The sequence below is a fragment of the Budorcas taxicolor genome, chromosome 2 (assembly GCF_023091745.1).
Source record: "Budorcas taxicolor isolate Tak-1 chromosome 2, Takin1.1, whole genome shotgun sequence".
Lineage (NCBI taxonomy): Eukaryota > Metazoa > Chordata > Mammalia > Artiodactyla > Bovidae > Budorcas > Budorcas taxicolor.
In genome coordinates, this window is record NC_068911.1 from 134,417,860 (window position 1) to 134,439,197 (window position 21,338).

At 37.5% G+C, this 21,338-nt stretch overlaps 1 protein-coding gene across 1 annotated transcript in view; it reads right to left on the minus strand.

Annotated features, from left to right (window-relative positions):
• TRAK2 (trafficking kinesin protein 2) overlaps positions 1-19,374 on the minus strand; it is a 45,523-nt gene extending 26,149 nt beyond the window's left edge. The window contains exons 1-3 of the mRNA XM_052664336.1: positions 19,263-19,374; positions 11,391-11,585; positions 960-1,036 (exon numbers count right to left, since the gene is read on the minus strand). Coding sequence (XP_052520296.1) covers positions 960-1,036; positions 11,391-11,585; positions 19,263-19,353 — 363 coding nt within the window. The 5' untranslated portion in view covers positions 19,354-19,374. The remainder of the gene's footprint in view (positions 1-959; positions 1,037-11,390; positions 11,586-19,262) is intronic.
• Positions 19,375-21,338: the final 1,964 nt, after the last annotated feature.

Consider the following 21,338-nt stretch of genomic DNA (forward strand, 5'->3'; position numbering starts at 1 on the left):
TGGACATTTCAAGGCTATAGGGTTCTTCTTAGAGTATAGAGAAGAAGGGAGTCTAAAGAAATCGGTGGTAGTGATGAAGGGAGGCCCAAGCCAAGAGTTACTCTGTCTGGGTAGATGGTAATAACTTAGCAAGGGCATAGGGATTCCCTCTATATGGTAGGGGTGAGGCTTGTATTCTGTAGGATGGAAAACTATCAATATATTAAAATATCTAAGTGCCTTATGGTATATGGTTATGCTCACATTAATCACTGCAAATAAAATTAAGCTTCTTTTTGTTCCATAGTAACATGAAAACTGGTAGATGGGTTATCTCTAAATTTCAAGGCCCACTTATTTCATTTTCAATATAGGCTAAGTGACATATACAAAATTATTCTGGGGAGCTGCCAAGGGTGAGGGGGACATGTGAGGAGAAGGGTACTTCAAAGAGAAAGATAATTCCCATAAGATCAACTGAACTTTAAGCATAGGGAGAGCTCTCTAAGACCACCACTCAGAAGAGATACACTATATATACTAAAAATGTCATGGACAAAGAGGGCTCAGATAATAGCCTGAAAGAAAGTAGAAAAGGGAAGGTGCTCCAAACTGTTGGTATTTATTTGCAAACGAGCTGCTTCTTGAATGGGAGCTCTGTTTCAGGGTAAGTGACAGCAAGGATTTATTTAAGAAAACATATTTTTTTAAAGATTGCTTTTCTAAGACAGTGAAGCCAGCCAGCATCATTATAACACAACAATAAACAATTAAGTGCTGTGCAACTTTATAAAAATAAACTTCAGGAGCCATTCTACTTTGGAATGCCAGTTGGTTTGAGTTGTTCTAGCTGTAACAACCTTATACAGAACAACCTAGGGCAAAGACATCATCATTTGTCATTGATGTGCAAATTTAATAGCTCCTAAATGATCTTCAAGGTTTACTTTTTGTACTGGAGAAAAAGGACACATTCCTACCTCTGCCAGGAGATGTGTAACCATGTCGATGTCATTGTAAGTTTTGGTCATCTGCTCCACTCTGTCTGTGCCTAGAACTAAGATAGTTAAAACAACTGTTTATAGGATATAGAAATAACACAAAGTTTTAAATATTCATAAGAATTGAAAGATAACAACACAACAAACAACTCAGGCTTTTACAAAAAGTTATTGAGAATAAAAATACAGGTGAAAAAAGAAGAAGAAAAGAAACAGTTCACACGTTAGACAGTCAGGACAGACCAATTACTACAAACAAAATGTATATCATACAATGAATTAAAGTATCAACTGGTCACAGGGTAGTCACCTCCTGACTATCTTCTCTTTCTGTGGTAAGACTGGAATTTTGTCTCACTCATTTTAGAAGATGTAGGCCAGAGAATTAACTGAACTACCAATCATTTTATACCCTAATCTAAAGTTATTGAGGGATGAGTTTGTGAGGAGTTATTCAAAAAACTAAGATCATGGCATCTGGCCCCATCTCTTCAGCAAATAGATGGGGAAACAATGGAAACAGTGACAGACTATTTTCTTGGGCTCCAAGATCACTGCAGATGGTGATGGCAGCCATGAAATTAAAAGACACTTGCTCCTTGGAAGAAAAGCTGTGACCAACCTAAACAGAATATTTAAAAGCAGAGACATTACTTTGCTGACAAAGGTCCATCTAGTTAAAAGTTATGGTTTTTCCAGTATTCACGTATGAATGTGCAAGTTGGACCATAAAGAAAGCTGAGTGCCAAAGAACTGATGCTTTTGAACTGTGGTGTTGGAGAAGACTCTTGAGAGAGTCCCTTGGACTGCAAGGAAATCAAACCAGTCAATCCTAAAGGAAATCAGTCCTTAATATTCATTGGAAGGACTGATGTTGAAGTTGAAACTTCAATACTCTGGCCACCTGATGTGAAGAACTGACTTCTTGGGAAAGACCCTGATGCTGGGAAAGATTCAAGGCAGGTGGAGAAGGGAACAGAGGATGTGATGGTTGGATGGCATCACTGACTTGATGGATGAGTTTGAGTAAGCTCCAATAGTTGGTGATGGACAGGGAAACCTGGCATGCTGCTGTCCATGAGGTTGCAAAGTTGGACACGACTGAGTGACTGAACTGAACTGAATGTAAAAGGAAATTAATTAGAATTCTGTTGTGATTATTTTGAACATCTGTGATCAGCTATCATGTGAGTTAATATCAATAAATAAGGAATAGGACTTGCAGGACTTTTTGTAGTTTTATTGTGAATCATAACCCTTTTTAGCTTTAAAATTATTTTCCTTTATAATAAACTTCATCATAGGTAGGCCCTTGCTATAAAATGAACTGTATACTATTATATTCCTTATATTACTCAAATCCATTATTTCACTCCATAAATTCAGGAACTGCACTTGACTAATTTAGCTCCAAAGAAAAGAACAGATAGGACCCTAATGATTCCAAAAACACAATAAGCAATACCTTTTTAAAGCCAATGAAGCATAATAGGAGAGGGAACGGTAAGGTCGGACCCCGGGGGCCATGATGGGCCGCCCCTTTCTCTCCTCCGCCGGAGGGGGAGGTCTCTAATGGAAGGAGCCTCCCAGATCCCGGGGACCAATGACAGCACACTTCGCCAGCTAAAGCCACCCCACCCCAGCCACGTAGAAGGACCTGTCAGCCCGTTAAGCCTTGGCCTGGCAACCTATCCGAACCCCCGTCCATCTAGCCTGACCATCCCTCGCAACGAAAGTATAAAAACCACCCCCAACATGGTCCGGGCGCGGACTTCCTCCACCTGCCTCCTTCGGGTCCGGGAACCCCGCCCGGGAGCGCTTCGCCATTAAAGAGCCTGTTGGACACTCTTTTGGTGTCCTGGTCTTTTTCCTAACAGGAACTTTTGACTTTGGAGACCATTAATGAAACAGACTTGGGTTTGATTTAGACTGATATTATAATTTGTTTGCCATGAAATGTGAAAAAGAGATTTGAAGCAGAGAAGCGGAATTCATGTATTTGAGTGATCTTGAACCCCTTCTGAGATTCAGATTCATATTTATAATATGGAGGTGACAGCATCTCACAAGGCCATTAGGAGGCTCAAATATGTTAATTTACTAAGTATTATTTAATAAACTGCTAGGTATCATATAACTATTCATAGCTATACTCTTTAAACACAACTGGTATGTATGAAACAGCCCCGATTTAAAATTATCTGTAAACAATACACTGACTAGGCAGCAGAAACTATGAGTTATCTTTAGTTCCTTGGACCCATCTTATTAAGATTACTCAAAAGACACCAGTAGACAAGTTTTACTTTAATCTGAGCCTTTAATTTTTCTTCCCAGCTTCACTGCTCAAAATGAAAATAGCCATTACCCAGAGCAAATTATTAATGATAGTCTTACTTCTAGTTAAAAGTAAAACAAAGTGCTGGGTTGTCAGTATTAAGAGATTGCTGGAAAAGTTTTAAACTGAAAAGAAAACAACAGCAGCAACAAAAACAAAAAAACTAGAAAGAAACATTTTTATTACAAAAGAATTTTTATTTACAAGTAGATAAAATGGCTCTGTACTTTAACCACACAGGGATAAAAGAAATAGGCTTTGGGGCCTAAGGAATCTTCACAGTTTAACTTGGTAGCATAGCTCAGGAACAAAGATTAAAAATTAAGGCAGATACATACAGTGTGTGGTCTCTTCTACTTCCGGTCTCAACAACAGAGGGGGGGAGAAAATCAAGTCAATATAACTACACTCTAAACTACAAAAAACTAGCCAATGTTTGCAAAGACAAATGTAACACAGTGCAGTGAGTCTCAACTGCAGATTCTAACTGAGTTCATTTCGAGGGACTCCAGGGCACAAGTAGTAAGGAAAACAGGCCAGATGTTCTGATGTGAAGCTAGGGATGAAAACCAATGAGCCAGGATTAACACTCAAAGCAAGAACCAGGAATCCTGGAAACTCAGTTAAAGACAGTTTTTATACTACTAATTTAAAAACTGCAGGACATGGCTTATATTATATGACTGACAAGAGTTGATGAAGTGGAAAATTTAATTTGAAGTAAAACCTGTAAATTAAGAATGTAATAACACTGTGAGATACAAGTCACACATGATAAAAGGGGAATTGAAAATGAAGGACCCAGTAATTACAGAAATGTCTGGAATAACATATGTTTTAGTGAGGAGAAACTAAAATATATTTCCTATAAATGCTAACCATCTGTCATAGTCTGATAATTACAAGCTGAACCTTAAGAAGATATCTCGTTTAATGTTCTCATTTTCTTATATGAGGAAACCTGACTGAGAGGAATTATGTGACACATCCAAGACGGCAAAGCAAACTATTAGTGGCAAAGCCAAGATATAATAAGGAGGTGATAGCAGCTTGCACCTCACAAGGTCCTAAGAAAAAACTTGGGTCTGCTCATTCTCAATGATGGGCTCTTTACACCATGTTGCTTTTTTTACCATAGTACCACCAAGATCAAAAGGCTCTTATCTGATGAAATATTAGAGTACTTATCTGTGAACACAAGTTATAAAACAACATAGGTCCTGATTTTGTTTTTAAGGTGTGGGTATATCTATACATGGGCTTCCCAGGTGGTGCTAGTGGGAAAGAATTTGCCTGCCAATGCAGGAGACCTAAGAGAGGTGGGTTTGATCCCTGGATTGGGAAGATTCCTTGGAGGAAGGCATGGCAACCCACCAGTATTCTTGCCTGGAGAATCCCACGGACAGAGGAGCCTGGTGGGTTACAAAGAGTCGGACATGACTAAAGTGATTTAGCATGCACTCAAATCTATGCTGCTGCTGCTGCTAAGTCGCTTCAGTCGTGTCCGACTCTGTGTGACCCCACAGACGACAGCTCACCAGGCTCCCCCGTCCCTGGGATTCTCCAGGCAAGAACACTAGCATACTCATATCTATACATATCTATATACAAGAGAGGCTGAAATAATATACATTAAAATGTTAATAGTGATGATCTCTGAGTATGGATTATAGTTGATTTGTTGTTCTCTTGTCAGCTTTTTGCTAATTTTCAGTGAAGAACAAATGTTATCTTTGCAATAAAAAGTAGCAGCTCTTCTTCAGTTCAGTTACTCAGTTGTGTCTGACTCTTTGTGACCCCATGAACCGCAGCACACCAGGCCTCCCTGTCCATCACCGACTGTTGGAGTCTACCCAAACCCATGTTCTTTGAGTCAGTGATGCCATCCAACCATCTCATCCTCTGTCATCCCCTCCTCCTCCTGCCCTCAATCTTTCCCAGCATCCGGATCCTTTCAAATGAGTCAGCTCTTCGCATCAGGTGGCCAAAGTATTGGAGTTTCAGCTTCAACATCAGTTAATGGACACCCAGGACTCATCTCCTTTAGGATGGACTGGTTGGATCTCCTTGCAGTTCAAGGGACTCTAAAGAGTTTTCTCTAACACCACAGTTCAAAGCATCAATTCTTCGGTGCTCAGGTTTCTTTATAGTCCAACTCTCACATCCATACATGACTACTGGAAAAACCATAGCCTTGACTAGACAGACCTTTATGGACAAAGTAATGTCTCTGCTTTTTAATATGCTGTTCTGGTTGGTCATAACTTTCCTTCCATGGAGTAAGTGTCTTTTAATTTCATGGCTGCAATCACCATCTGCAGTGATTTTAGAGCCCCCCAAAATAAACTCAGCCACTATTTCTGACAGAATGTGGGCCACTGGAGAAGGGAATGGCAAACCACTTCAGTATTCTTGCCTTGAGAACCCCATGGACAGTATGAAAAGGCAAAAAGATAGGACACTGAAAGATGAACTCCCCAGGTAGGTAGGTGTCCAATATGCTACTGGAGATCAGTGGAGAAATAACTCCAGAAAGAATGAAGGGATAGAGCCAAAGCAAAAACAACACCCACTTGTGGATGGGACTGGTGATAGAAGCAAAGTCCGATGCTGTAAAGAGCAATATTGCATAGGAACCTGGAATGTTAGGTCCATGAATCAAGGCAAACTGGAAGTGGTCAAACAGCAGATGGCAAGAATGAACATCGACATTCTAGGAATCAGCAAACTAAAGTGGACTGGAATGGGTAAATTAAACTCAGATGACCATTATATCTACTGCTGTGGGCAGGAATCCCTTGGAAGAAATGGAGTAGCCATCACAGTCAACAAAAGAGTCTGAAATGCAGTACTTGGATGCAATCTCAAAAATGACAGAATGATCTCTGTTCGTTTCCAAGGCAAACCATTCAATATCACAGTAATCCAAGTCTATGCCCTGACCAGTAACGCTGAAGAAGCTGAATGGTTCTATGAAGACCTACAAGACCTTCTAGAACTAACACCCCCAAAAGATGTCCTTTTCATTATAGGGGACTAGAATGCAAAAGTAGGAAGTCAAGAAACACCTGGAGTAACAGGCAAATTTGGCTTTGGAGTACAAAATGGAGCAGGGCAAAGGCTAATAGAATTCTGCCAAGAGAACGCACTGGTCATAGCAAACACCCTCTTCCAACAACACAAGGAAGACTCTACACATGGACATCACCAGATGGTCAACACTGAAATCAGCAGCTCTTCTTAAAAGGCTCCAAAAGGGAAAAATGAATTTTCAAATGGTTAAGTATTTATTATGACAAAAAAGTTAGATAAAGCAACCAGAATTCTCCAGTTTGTTTAGTCTGTAGACCACCAAGGCCAATGGCTGGGCTACCTCAACTGCACAGAGTTGCTCAATTGATAAAGGAACACAAAGGATTCTTCTCTGTAGCCTAATCAGTTCTGTCTTCTTTTCGGTAACACAATACTCCTGATAAAGATAGGCTGCTTGGAATGATTCCAAAAGCACTCAGGGCAAGGTTCTTAAGTGTTCTCTTGGCATTTAGGCATGATGATTAAATGCTTTCAAAGCAATAGACTAATTCTTCACTTTAATTCTGTGACCATGAATGCAGGGCCAAACAGACTAACTTTATTATAATTAATCCTATCAAATTCTACTTTCCCTTCAGTTCTCAGAGGTTAAAATAAAAATGCAAAATGGTACAGAAATTACCAATGTTCTGTGCTTGTTTCCAGTCTAAGAAAGAATTATTCACCAGAGAGATGATAAACATTTTTACAGAACAGCTTTGGTTTATGAAGGTTGTTAATTAATGTTCAATGTTTTTGTTTAATATTCAGAGAATCTAATGTTCCTGAGAAAACATGGGGGAGATGTTTTTTCTTCACTAATTCTTACTTTATAATACATAGTTTTACACCAACTCCCCCCAGTCATTTTCAGGATGGAAAATGCCAATGTTGACCCATTTTGACATCCCTGTTATTTACATGAGATGGTGCCTGAATAGTTTTCTCAAATATCCTTTTTCAAGGTTAGAGTTTTTGCCACAATTATTTAATTTTTAAAAGATTTCTGATCTTTCATCACTCTCCAATTCTTCCACATGAAAAAACAAAAGCAAAAATGAAACACAAACATTTCCTGCATGACAGAGTAAAAGCTGGAATAGCTCCTGGTAACTACAGACAGGTTTTGAGGTTTTAACTCCAGAGAAGTGTTTTTTGCTACTATAATACAGAGAACATTTCTGCAATACAAAAAACTGCCTTCAAAAGAACTGAGATGGAACAAAAAGGAGGCTGATCATACGTAACATCTAGGACAGCCTTTCTCAATGGGGTTCCAAGAGAGAATTAAGCCCCATAGATAATGATTTGAGAGACAATTTTCTCACTAATAATACCTAGATAGGACATGATGTGTAAGTGATAAGGTAACTCATTCTACAATAGATGTCTTAGGGCAAATGACTTAATTCTTCCATGGAACTGGTCAAAAGGAATTATAAATCCGCTCACCTCTACGACTAGACTTATGGTTACTGCTTCCTGAGAATTACCTGTTGTATTTCCTTCCTGCAGGTAAAGGTTAATGAGTTTCAAGGGCAGAGGAAAAGTATAACTACCAGCCAGAAGTAATAATCTCTAAAACTGTACTTCTTTGCAAAATTCTGCACCCTCCCTTGTTTCTCAACTTCTCCAATTAACGTCACTGTGAAGTGGCCCGTTTTGGTGACAATGATTCAGATCACTGGTTCTCAAATCTGTGTGCATCAGCACCAGCAGGAGGACTTATTTAATTTAAACAGACTAGGCCCTGCCCCTAGAGTTTCTGAATCAGTAGATCTGGGATGGGGACACAGGATCTGTGTTTTTAACAAGTACCAAGTGACGCTGATGCCTTAGTTCAGTTCAGTTCAGTCGCTCAGTCGTGTCTGACTCTTTGCAACCCCATGAATTGCAGCACGCCAGGCCTCCCTGTCGATCACCAACTCCCGGAGTTCACTCAAACTCACGTCCATTGAGTTGGTGATGCCATCCAGCCATCTCATCCTCTGTCGTCCCCTTCTCCTCTGATGCCTTAAATAAAACTTATATAACCACCCCCCCCTTTCCTTATGCATTAGGAAGTGATCTTTTATTAGATTAACCTTTAATTAATTAATTAACCTTTAAACCTTTAACCTACTCTGGAGATTAACCTTTTATTAGATTAACCTTTAATCTAAGGTGATCTTTTATTCCCAAATAAAAAATACCCTGAAAAGCAGATTAGGTTTCTACTTTGAGCCTTCACATGAACAAATGGTACTTTCTGTCATGGTGTGATCTGATTTCTCTCTTAATAAAATTAGAAAACCCTGCAAGCAAAACCTTCTTTGAGTATCTTAAACTGTGTGTGTATGGCAGGGACTGCACGTGTGCTCAGTCGCTTCAGTCATGTCTGACTGTTTGTTACCCCATGGACTGTAGCCCACCGGGCTTCTCTGTCCATGGGTTCTTCAGGCACGAATACTGGAGCGAGTTGCCATGTCCTCCTCCAGGGGATCTTCCCAACCAAGGGATCCAGCCTGAATCTCCTGTGTCTCCTGCATTGCATGTGGATTCTTTACCACTCAGCCACCAGGGAAGCCCATGGGAGGGACTAGGAGGGAATTATTTTTCTAGACCCATCCACTGTTTACTTTTAAAACACACGAAAGCAATCTCTTTCTGGTTTGGAAGGGGCTTCAGAGAACAACCAGTATCCTTTTATTCATGTGAGACAGGCTCCTATCACAAAACTTTTGCCCGTTTCCTTCCAAATTTCATTATTTTCTTCTTGTGGTACCTTCAGCTTCTTTGTGTGAACTAAGAAAGTGCCTCTGCTTGGCACCTCTTTTTACTAGTTGTCATAATTCATTTTAATGAGCACATGTCTATTGCCATGTGAGGGAACTAGGAACATGAAGGGGCTGAAACAGAACCAGGGAGCTGAATCCTAGGATCACTTGCCAGTGTCCATAGTAAATATTCAAAACCAAAAAATCTTGACATATCAGGGGGGACAGAAAACAGTGGAAAAGGATGACAGAATGGTTTGTATCATGCTTTTTAAGACCTTGGTCAATTTGCTAAATAAAGTAAATCACTTATCTTCTACATTCATAAGATACAAATTCATAATGAAGTCTATTTATATTTGTGTGAACTGTTAACCCAAAGAATTGATAACTTTAAAATAACAGTGAAATTAAAATACAATATAGAGAAAAAGTGGGCTTCCCAGGTGGTTCAGTGATTTAAAAGAATCTGCCTGACAATGCAGGAGATGCAGGAAACACACGTTCAATTCCTGGGTTGGGAAGATGCCCTGAAGGAGAAAATGGCAACCTACTCTGGAAAATCCCAGGACACAGAAGCCTGGAGGGCTACGGTCCATGGGATTGCAGAGAGTCGGATATGACTTAGCAACTAAACATGCACGTACACAGAAAAAGTATTAGTGAACCAATGATAATTCTAATTATTTGCTTCATGATCTTAGTAAATCATATGTAGTTTAATTTTCAAACTGTTGAAGTGAAAATAGTACCGTTAGATGAAAGGAATAGGACAGTTTTCCAGATCCTGAAAGTATGGATCTTGTAACATTCTATTAACCTCTAGTTTTAATTACACTCTTGTTTACCTATAAACCAAGTATTTTAGAATCTGTTTACCTTTTATTTTCTAGTCTTTTTATGTAAAATTCATCCTAACACCAACTCCATTAAATCATAACCTAAAACATCTTTCTAGCTAGTCTCTCCTCCAGTGATGTATAGAACAAAGAACATGTAAACTAAGGGCACTTTCTGTACCACTTTATAAAAATAATGACAAACTAAATTTATCCCGACTTAATTCCAGTTTGAAATTTTCTCACAAATCTAAAAACTCATGGCACAAAGGAAAATGGAATCTAAAAATGTTCCTTTCAAAAAGCATTCTCCAGAAATCTCAAGTAAGTAATTTCTCAAACTAGAAAGTTAAGGAAACCTTAAGAGCCCCAATATTCAGCTACTTAAAAGAATAAACTGTACAGAAACAGCTTTATTTGAGTTCTTAATTCAAGTGTAAACAAAGTTTAAAATTCTTTTTCTGAGCAGTAAGTAACACGGTTGTAGGAAAGTACCATTAAAAGTTAATGATTACTATGAAAATGAGGATTTCACAACAATCATTCTCCAGCTAGAATCTTTAAAAACATGGAAGGACTCACTGGGCAAATATCTAGGAGCTGATGCAATCTCATATATAATTCAAATGAAAATAGCTTTATAAATATATCAATATTGAACTCAGAGACTTACTCTGTATTCTAATAGCTATTATGCATACAACATCTTTATAGTGAATGCATTAAAAAAAGGTAAGCTCAGCCTGAATGCAGATTTTTGGAATAAGGTCAACAACAACAACAACAACAAAATATCTATATTTTAAAGTTTAAAGAGTGTTCTATTTAATTTTGTCATTTTCTAAGAGTGTGGGATAAAACAGATCTATATTTAGGACATATCTGACTTAGTTTCTCACTGAAATATTCTCTCTGAATCCTTACGTAAATAATGAAAATGATTATATAGTGTGCATGTATTTCTCCTCGGCATCATTAAAACTACTTATGTATCCAGGAACTATGCTTCTTAATGACTTGACAAGTTCCCGTGACTATGTCAGTTTAACAGACTAAATATTAAACTATTAAGATAACAAATATAAAGGGATATTAAAATTTGAAACACGTTCACTCCTTTGTAAAAAAAGTTTCCTTTTCTACTCAGTCTGAGGAAAGTATGAAGGAAAGAGGAGAGAAATGGAAACCTCTGGGTATGCTCGCAACCCTGGACACTCAGATTCTTAAAAACGATAAACTTTCTGTGTTCAGACACAACACAATTAGAGTCATCTCTTCATGTTGTTAAAGCAGTTTGAATTAAAATAGGTACAAACTAAACAACATTTAGGGATGTTGTAAAATATTGTAAAAGTCAACAAGATACTCATGATCTTTAGTTCAATGGATAAATTCAAATACTCACTCATATAACGGAAAGTTTCTTCAGCAAGTACTGGAGAGAGGGTGTCAGATGCATGTTGCTGCTGGTGAGGGGACTGAGTCCAATCTTGATTTTCATAAAGAAAGAGAGAGTCCACTCTGAGTTTATACTGGGGTAGTTGTTCTTCTAGCAGGCTTACAAGCTCAACTTCAGGGACATCTTCATTGGAGCAGACATCTGAGGAGAAGATTCCATGTAAATGAATCCAATATATTCCAATTTACTAGGCTACAGAGAAAAATCAGTGAAATTAGTTCTGTGAAAGTAAGACAATCAAGAAACATTAGCCAAGATCATGTCTCCAATGATTTTTATTGCTGTATCCTGGAATTCCAGTTGGTCTTTCTCAATAAGAACTTCCACAGCAAAAATAATACCATGACTTTTAATTATACTCTATATTGCTTAGGGAATATAACTATGGCTTTAGGTTTAAATTTATTTCCTCCTTATCAACCTATTTAGTGTTGCTTAAAAGACACGTGATCTCAAATAACTCATAATGTTTGAGGGAAAAAAGGCAACAAGACAATCAGCAGAAAATAGTGAGTTCAAAAGGAATAAAACGATTTGTTCTTCAATAGCAGAATTTCACCTCTGTGGGAGGATTCTTCAAAATATGGAAAAGTTACATTTTACTATATTCTCCCAGAAGCTAGATATAAAAAAATTAATATTTACCGGTTAAATGCTAAACAGTAATGTTAACATTTCAGCACAGTGTCCTACACTGGTACTAGAATAAGTACTTAATCACTTTTACTTTAAAGATGTGATACATTTAAAGTCTTGAATATCTTTTACATCACTACTCTCACCTGCACATCTCTAACTGTCCCTGCATACACTTCTCTGAACACACTTGGGCTTCTCTATCTTTATGTGTTTGCTCCTGGCTTCTTATTCCAAATGCTGCTCATCAGTTAACACCTTCCAAATTTAGCAGTTTACAAAAAAAAAGTTTCCCTTTTTAATATGCTTAAAATACTAGGGCTTTAAATACAGAAAATACAGGATGTCATCTCAACCCTCTCATTTTTTAAACACATCGGGTATTTCCTTTGTGGGTGGCACAGAGAAACATGTTCTAACTCTGGCAAAGAACAAAGTTTATTTTAAGAAAATGTACCTTCAGTTCAGTTCAGTCACTCAGTCGTGTCCGACTCTTTGTGACCCCATGAATCGCAGCACACCAGGCCTCCCTGTCCATCACCATCTCCCGGAGTTCACTCAGACTCATGTCCATCGAGTCCGTGATGCCATCCAGCCATCTCATCCTCTGTCGTCCCCTTCTCCTCCTGCCCCCAATCCCTCCCAGCACCAGAGTCTTTTTCATTGAGTCAACTCTTCGCATCAGGTGGCCAAAGTACTCGAGCTTCAGCTTTAGCATCATTCCTTCCAAAGAAATCCCACGGTTGATCTCCTTCAGAATGGACTGGCTGGATCTCCCTGCAGTCCAAGGGACTCTCAAAAGTCTTCTCCAACACCACAGTTCAAAAGCATCAATTCTTTGGCGCTCAGCCTTCTTCACAGTCCAACTCTCACATCCATACATGACCACTGGAAAAACCATAGCCTTGACTAGACGGACCTTAGTCGGCAAAGTAATGTCTCTGCTTTTGAATATACCGTCTAGGTTGGTCATAACTTTTCTTCCAAGGAGTAAGCGTCTTTTAATTTCATGGCTGCAATCACCATCTGCAGTGATTTTGGAGTCCCCAAAAATAAAGTCTGACACTGTTTCTACTGTTTCTCCATATATTTCCCATGAAGTGATGGGACTGGATGCCATGATCTTCGTTTTCTGAATGTTGAGCTTTAAGCCAACTTTTTCACTCTCCTCTTTCACTTTCATCAAGAGGCTTTTTAGTTCCTCTTCACTTTCTGCCATAAGGGTGGTGTCATCTGCATATCTGAGGTTATTGATATTTCTCCCAGCAATCTTGATACCAGCTTGTGTTTCTTCCAGTCTAGCGTTTCTCATGATGTACTCTGCATAGAAGTTAAATGAGCAGGGTGACAATATACAGCCTTGACGTACTCCTTTTCCTATTTGAAACCAGTCTGTTGTTCCATGTCCAGTTCTAACTGTTGCTTCTTGACCTGCATACACATTTCTCAAGAGGCAGGTCAGGTGGTCTGGTATTCCCATCTCTTTCAGAATTTTCCACAGTTTCTTGTGATCCACACAGTCAAAGGCTTTGGCATAGTCAATAAAGCAGAAATAGATGTTTTTTTGGAACTCTCTTGCTTTTTCCATGATCCAGCAGATGTTGGCAATTTGATCTCTGGTTCCTCTGACTTTTCTAAAACCAGCTTGAACATCAGGGAGTTCACGGTTCATGTATTGCTGAAGCCTGGTTTGGAGAATTTTGAGCATTACTTTACTAGCATGTGAGATGAGTGCAATTGTGCGGTAGTTTGAGCATTCTTTGGCAGTGCCTTTCTTTGGAATTGGAATGAAAACTGACCTTTTCCAGTCCTGTGGCCACTGCTGAGTTTTCCAAATTTGCTGGCATATTGAGTGCAGCACTTTCACAGCATCATCTTTCAGGATTTGAAACAGCTCCACTGGAATTCCATCACCTCCATTAGCTTTGTTCGTAGTGATGCTTTCTAAGGCCCACTTGACTTCACATTCCAAGATGTCTGGCTCTAGATTAGTGATCACATCATCATGATTATCTGGGTCGTGAATATCTTTTTTGTACAGTTCTTCCGTGTATTCTTGCCACCTCTTCTTAATATGTACCTTAAAAATGTACCTTAAAATATACCTTAAAAAAGTAAATTTCAACTACTTGACTTTAATTAAAAAATGAGGAGCCTGACATTAATCAAATATGAGGAGGCTGACCATATTAGAAAATTCTATCCATATAGAAAGACAAGCAGTGGCTTCATAACCAAAACATGCGGTACATAATCACAGATATGAGGTACATTTAAAACCTTAAACGAAGAAGCTCCTCTCAACCCTTAGCAGATTGCTTAAATAAGAACTCCAAAAATACATCCAAATAATATTACTATGAATTCTATGCAACTATTCAAATTTTTTTCCTGCCATGAATATATGACATACATATTATTATTATTATCATATATGCAGGAAGAGAAGTTGACTATAAATACATGCAGGGCTAAAAACAAACTCTTAGACACTCAAAGGTATAATGCAAATGATGAAGAAAATTAACATTCATTAAAATAACTACTATTCCCTATACATTTTATTTTAATAAGCATTAATGAAATTCTGTGAAAATTCAAGATTACCAGTTGCCTACTTGCAAAATGAGTATACACTCAAGGTTTAGTAGATTTGAATAATATCCTCCAGACTAGTACCCCCTATTTGCTTCTGTATTTCTGAAAAGGTACTATTTAGTGATCCTAATTGTCCAATCCTAACATTTTTATCCTTCAAATGTTCTTTTCTTGTGTTCACTTCTTTCTAGCCACGCTGCCTCATTTAGATTCAAGGTCTCCTCTTGTTTCTTGGCCTCAAAGTGATGTGTTCTCATTACATTCATATTTTCCTCCACATCTTCATAGCTTTCTTATGTTACTCTCCTATGCAAAGGTAAGAAAGGTTTGAGTTTCATCTAGACAGAGTGTAAAAACCTAATGAACGGTGTTGTTCAATTGCTCAGTCATGTCCAGCTCTTTGCATCCCCATGGACTGCAGCATGCCAGGCTTCCCTGTCTTTCATCATCTCCTGGAGTTTGCTCAAATTCGTGTCCTTTGAGTAGATGATGCCATCCAACCATCTCATCCTCTGTCGTCCCCTTCTCCTCTCACCTTCAGTCTTTCCAAGCATCAGGATCTTTTCCAATGAGTCAGCTCTTCACATCAGGTGGCCAAAGTATTGGTGCTTCACCATCAGTCTTCCAATGAATATTCAGGAATGATTTCCTTTAGGATGGACTGGTTTGATCTCCTTGTAGTCAAGGAACTCTCCAGAGTCTTCTCCAACACCACAGTCCAAAAGCATTAATTCTTCGGTGCTCAGTCTTCTTTATGGTCCAACTCTCACATCTATACATGACTACTGGAAAAACCATAGCTTTGACTAGATGGACCTTTGTCAGCAAAGTAATGTCTCTGCTTTTTTAATATGCTGCCTATGTTTGCTATAGCTTTTGTTCCAAGAAGCAAGCATCTTTTAATTTCATGGCTGCAGTCACTGTCCACAGTGATTCTGGAGCCCAAGAAAATGACAAGCTGAGAAAATCAAAAGATCCTAGAAGGGTTGTACCTGCTAGTAGTGGAATTAAATTAATGCTAGAATAAAGCATAATGGAATATGATCTTGTGATCTACAAACTCAGATAGCAAAGATTAAAAACAAGACTCAAAAGAACGGATGTTATCAGCAAGTAATTTAAGGACCTGCCAAAATAACAGTTTTCCAAATAAGACAACAAAATTCAAACATCAATGTAACAATGAAAATATTTGATAACAAGTTACTAGAAATGCAAAGAATAAGCAATTTGTAATCCATTACCAGTTGGAAAATAAATCAACAGAAACAAGCCCAGTAATGACAAAAATGATAAAATTAGTAAAGAGAAATTTTTAAAAAGCCATTATAAATATGCTCAAAGATTTAAGAGGAAAACTTATATTTGATGAAAAGAGAAACGAGAAGTATACTTCTAAAATTCAAATAGAACTAGAGTGAAAGAAAGTGAAGTCACTCAGTCATGTCTGACTTTTTGCGACCCCGTGGACTGTAGCCTACCAGGTTCCTCCATCTATAGGATTTTTCAGGCAAGAACCCTGGAGTGGGTTGCCGTTTCTTTCTCCAAGAGATCTTCCCAACCCAGGGATTGAACCCAGGTCTCCTGCATTGTAGGCATATGCTTTACCGTCTGAGCCACCAGGGAAGCCCCCCAGAACTAGAGTACAATATAGAAATTAAAAATTCACTGGATAACATTAACATATTAGACACTCTCCAGAAGAAAAGAAAAGTAGACTTGAAGGCACAGCAATAGTAACTATCTCAAATGAAAAAAGACTAGGGAGAAAACCCAGAGCACCACTGACTTATATAGACAGAGTTAATAAAACTACGTTAAGCAAAGTCGCAGAATACAAAGTCAATATATAAATTTCATTTCTACATACTAGTAATAACACCTGGAAAATAAAACTGAATAAACAATGTCATTTATAGTAGCAGGGAAAAAAAAAGTAGGATTAAATTTAACAAAGTATGTGGAAGACCTGTGTAACAAAAATTGCAAGTACTATTTAGAGAAATTAAAGAAGACCTAAATAAATGGAGGGATACATCATGTTCATGGATTAAATGACTTAACAGTCTTAAGACGTCAATTCTCTATCAAGTGTGTATCATTCCATTCAAAATTCCATCACTCTTTTTTGGCTGAAACTGACAAAAGGGTTAAAAATTTATATAGAAAAGGGTTTTAAAATTTATATAGAAATGTGAGAGGTCAAGAATGGCCCAAACTAGTTTTTAAAAAGAAGAGCAAAGTTGGAGAATGTATACTACCTGATTTCAAGATTTACTATAGATTTCTATACAGGACCAATCTAAATTAATGCCTTTAAAATCCAGATTGTACAAACACTGTGTTGTCTTTTCATTTGTTAATAACTTCTTAAATTCCAAAAAGTAACAATTAGCATTGGATCATTTATATAAAAGTTTAAGTAAAAAGAAAGAAAAGAAACAAAAATAGTAATAAAATGATTTACTATAGAGTTACAGTAATCAAAACATAGTAGTATTTATGTAAAGATAGACTTGGGGATTAAAGAAACAGAATGGAGAGTTCAGAAACAGACCACACATATAAAAATCAAATGATTTTTCAATGAAATTACCAAAGTAATTCAACAGCATAAAAGATAATGTGCAGGAACAATTGGTGCAGGAACAATTAAACGTTTAACTGGGGAAAAAAATCTGGACCCTAACTTGATTATACATTCCAAATTAATTATAAAATGGGCAGTTGACCTTAACGTAAAAGCAAAAACCGTAAAACTCTTAGAGGTAAACTGAAGAGATATCTTTGTGATTTTTAACTATGCAAAGATTTCTTAGAAATAACACAAAAAATATGAACTATAAAAGCAAAACTTGATAAACTGGGCTCCACCAAAATTTTAAACTTGTGCTCTTCAAAGGACACCATTAAGTAGATGAAAAGGCAAACCACAGTCTGGAAGAAAATATTTGTACCCCTTTACCTAACAAAGAATTTACATAGAATATTTAAAGAACATTTATAGTTCAATAGTAGGGCAAATATAAAAATGAGCAAATGATTTAAATGGAAAATTCCAAGTACCTAGAAATAGCCGATAAGCACAAGAAGAGACTGAAAATCATTAGTCTTCAAGGAAAAAGAAACTGAAACCACACAGAGATACCAGATACACACCTACTAGAATGGTTAAAATAAAAAACACTGCTGTTACCAAGTGTTATGTTGTGAAGAGGTCAGGGAACTATGGCCCAGAAGCCAACTCTAGCCTATTGCCTCCGCTTGGCTTGATAAATTAAGTTTTATTGAAACAATTATATACGTTCTTTTATGTATCATCTACGACATCTTTACTGCTATAACAGCAGAGTTTAGTAGTTGTAACTTGGCAATAAAAATGAACTGCTGACAGATACCACAATGTTGATAAATCTCAAAAGCACTTTGCTGCATAAAAAATCCAGACACAAAAGACAGATTAATTTATATGACCTTCCAGAACAAGCAATTTTTTTCTGTTACCATAGTAACAAAAAGCACATTGACTGGAGTTAGCAGTTGAGGGGTGGAGAGATCTGGGTATGAGAGAACTTTGGGGGGATTATAAAAATATCTCACAACTTGATTGTACTGGTGGTTACATGAGTGTACGTATTTGTCAAAACCAAACTCTACACTTAAAATGGGTGCATCTTAATACACATATCTCAGTACTGGTGAATAAAAAAGAGGGAAAAAACCCTACAGATTTAGATGCGTTTCAGAATTTTATGGAGTTTTAGAAAAGTAGTCCTGTGCATTTACTATGTGTTATATAACACCTCCAACTGGTTTTGTAGCAGTATTCCATATTTAAACACATTAATACATTTTTCAGCAAACAAACATTCAAACAAAGTGGGATAAATCTAGAAATAACTGGATAAGTCAGGTTTTGTGGACCAATGAGTTTTAGAACCAAAGTGTAGAAAAAAAGTTGGGTATACAGAGTTTTTAAAATTTAGTCTTGCAGATGAGGACTTATAGGGTTGTACCTGTTTTGCAAACTTATATGTCCTGAGAGCCTTATGTGCAGATACTGTTGTTAAGTGACTGCAGGGTATAGATAGCAACTCTGTCTTTTTGGAGATAGGAAGATGGGAATAGGAAAATAAGATAAGGGAGATGAGTATGACGCAGTTTCTACTGATCAGGGCTCACAGATATAGGGAATCAGACATAGACAAGGAACAACACCCAGGGCAGATTTTGATAATGCAGTAAGAGGGGTCCCTAACCTCTGGAATCTAATGCCTGAAGATCTGAGGAGGAGCTGATGTAATATTAATAGAAATAAAGTGCACAATAAATTTAACATGCTTGAATCGTCCCCAAACCACCCCCTACCCCTGCCCCAATCCATGGAAAAACTGTCTTCCATGAAACCAGTTGTGGACCAAAATGTTTGGGGACCACTGTGATAGGAGACCTGAGGATGGAGAGATTAATTCAGTGGTCTCTGAGAAGACGAGGCTGGAGAGAGAGGCTGAGTTTCATCATGGTGGGTCTTAAATGCATTTTGTCATATAGGCAAGAGCACTTCATTTATTAAACTGGACTCACCGGTAATGCTCTCTGAGTCTCTGTGATTGATATTCATGAGGTTTTCTTCACCCATCAGTGCTGTAAAAGTGGCATCCTGGGATTGACTCATGCAAGATCCTTTTTTGTTTTGGTTGAGAAGGATAGCTTTGGTTTGAATCAGAGTAAAGGAAATCCATCAAGCCATTGAATAAAGAAAGGTTCTGGTCAAAGGGATATTTGCTTTTAAATAGATTTTTGTTTGATGAGTCAAATGACATCTGGAGCAGAGTGATCTCATGTGATTATCACACCTTGGATGGTCATGACCTAAAACAAAGAACACATCAAGTGACTTTAGAATTCAGCATGCTTGTTAATAACAGCAATTCAATTACCTGGAATATATATCATTAAGAATGTTTTCCTAATGATACACACACCACGTGGATAAATCTCAAAATAATTATGCTGGATGAAAGACGCCAGACAAAAAAGGTACATAATTTATGATTCCATTTATATAAACTTACGTACAGTGACAGAAAGCAGATCACTCATTGCCTGGGGCTGGGGAGGGATTACCAAGGGACAGGAGAAAAGTTTAGAGGATGATAAATATGTTCATTATTTTGATGGTGATGGTTTCACAGGTATATACATGTCAAAACTTACCAAATTGTATATTTGAAATATGTGCAATCTAATGTAAATTATAGGGCTTCCCAGGTAGTGCCAGTGGTAAAGAATCTGCCTGCCAATGCAGGAGACACCAGAGACACGGGTTCAGTCCCCGGGTTGGGAAGATCCCCTGGAGGAGGAAATGGCAACCCACTCCAGTATCTTGCCTGGAGAATCCCATGGACAGAAGAGCCTAGTGGGCTACAGTCCACGGGGTCACAAGAGTCAGATGTGACTGAGCACGCATACACATAAAATGTAAATATAATTCATTAAAGCTGTTTAAAAAATGTAATCTACTGTTTAAAGTAAAATAATAATAATATACGGTGGGGTCTATAACATATATATAGAAGTAAAATGTATTAAAACAATAGCACAAAGGCCAGGAAGAGAAAAATGGAAATTTACTATAGCAAGGTGTTTATACCATATAGGAAACAGTAAAATACTACTCAAAGTTGAACTCAAAAAATGTGTATTATAAACTCTAAAGCAAACAATAACTCGAGAATGACAGATAATAAATCAAAAAAGAAGAGGAAATGGAATAATATTAAGCAGAGTTTCTCAACCTTGGTGCTACTGCTATTCAGGGCTGGATAATACTTCGTTGTGTGCATTGTAGGATGTTTAGCAGCATGTGAGAAGAATCCTCTCCCCAGACCTGTTTCCAGTTTTAACAGCCCCCCCAATTCCAGACAGTATCAAATGTCCCCTGGGCACAGGGGTAAATCGCTCTCAGTTGAAAATTACTGATATAAAAGATGCTCAACCTTATTTATAATTAAAATAAATTAAAATGTAAAGAAAATATTTTTCATCCATTAGATCAACAAACATTATGTTTGTTTTTGGAAGGGATATGGAGTAAGTCATACTGTTGATAAAAGTGCAAACTGATACAAGCTTTCAGAAAGGCTATTCAGCAATGCCCACTACACTTTTCAATGCATATACACCATAATTTAACAATTTTACCAGTAAGAATTTATACAATGGATATACTCACAGAGCATGCCAAGATGTAGGCATAGGGATGCTCATATAGTATTTTCTTAAAAAAAATATGCACACAACTGGAATCAAAACATTCATAAAGAACCAGTTTATAGAGGAACACAAAACAATATAATGCATTAAATACATGTGTGTACTTAAAAAAACCCAATTGTTGTCAATTAAAAAACTGTTTAATATTAATTTTAAGCCTAGCTTTATATCAAAAGACAGTCTCTACTAAATAGTGTCTACTTAGCAACGTGCAGCTTCTATTTATGGCTAAATCATTCTCATGCCTACTATTTACAGGCATCATAAACACTGTGTGTGTGTATTTTTTTTTTTTTAACAAGCATCACCGCCAAGAAATAGAGAAGACCAAAATAAAAGCAGTAGAGCAGACTGAAAGGGAGAAGGCAATGGCACCCCACTCCA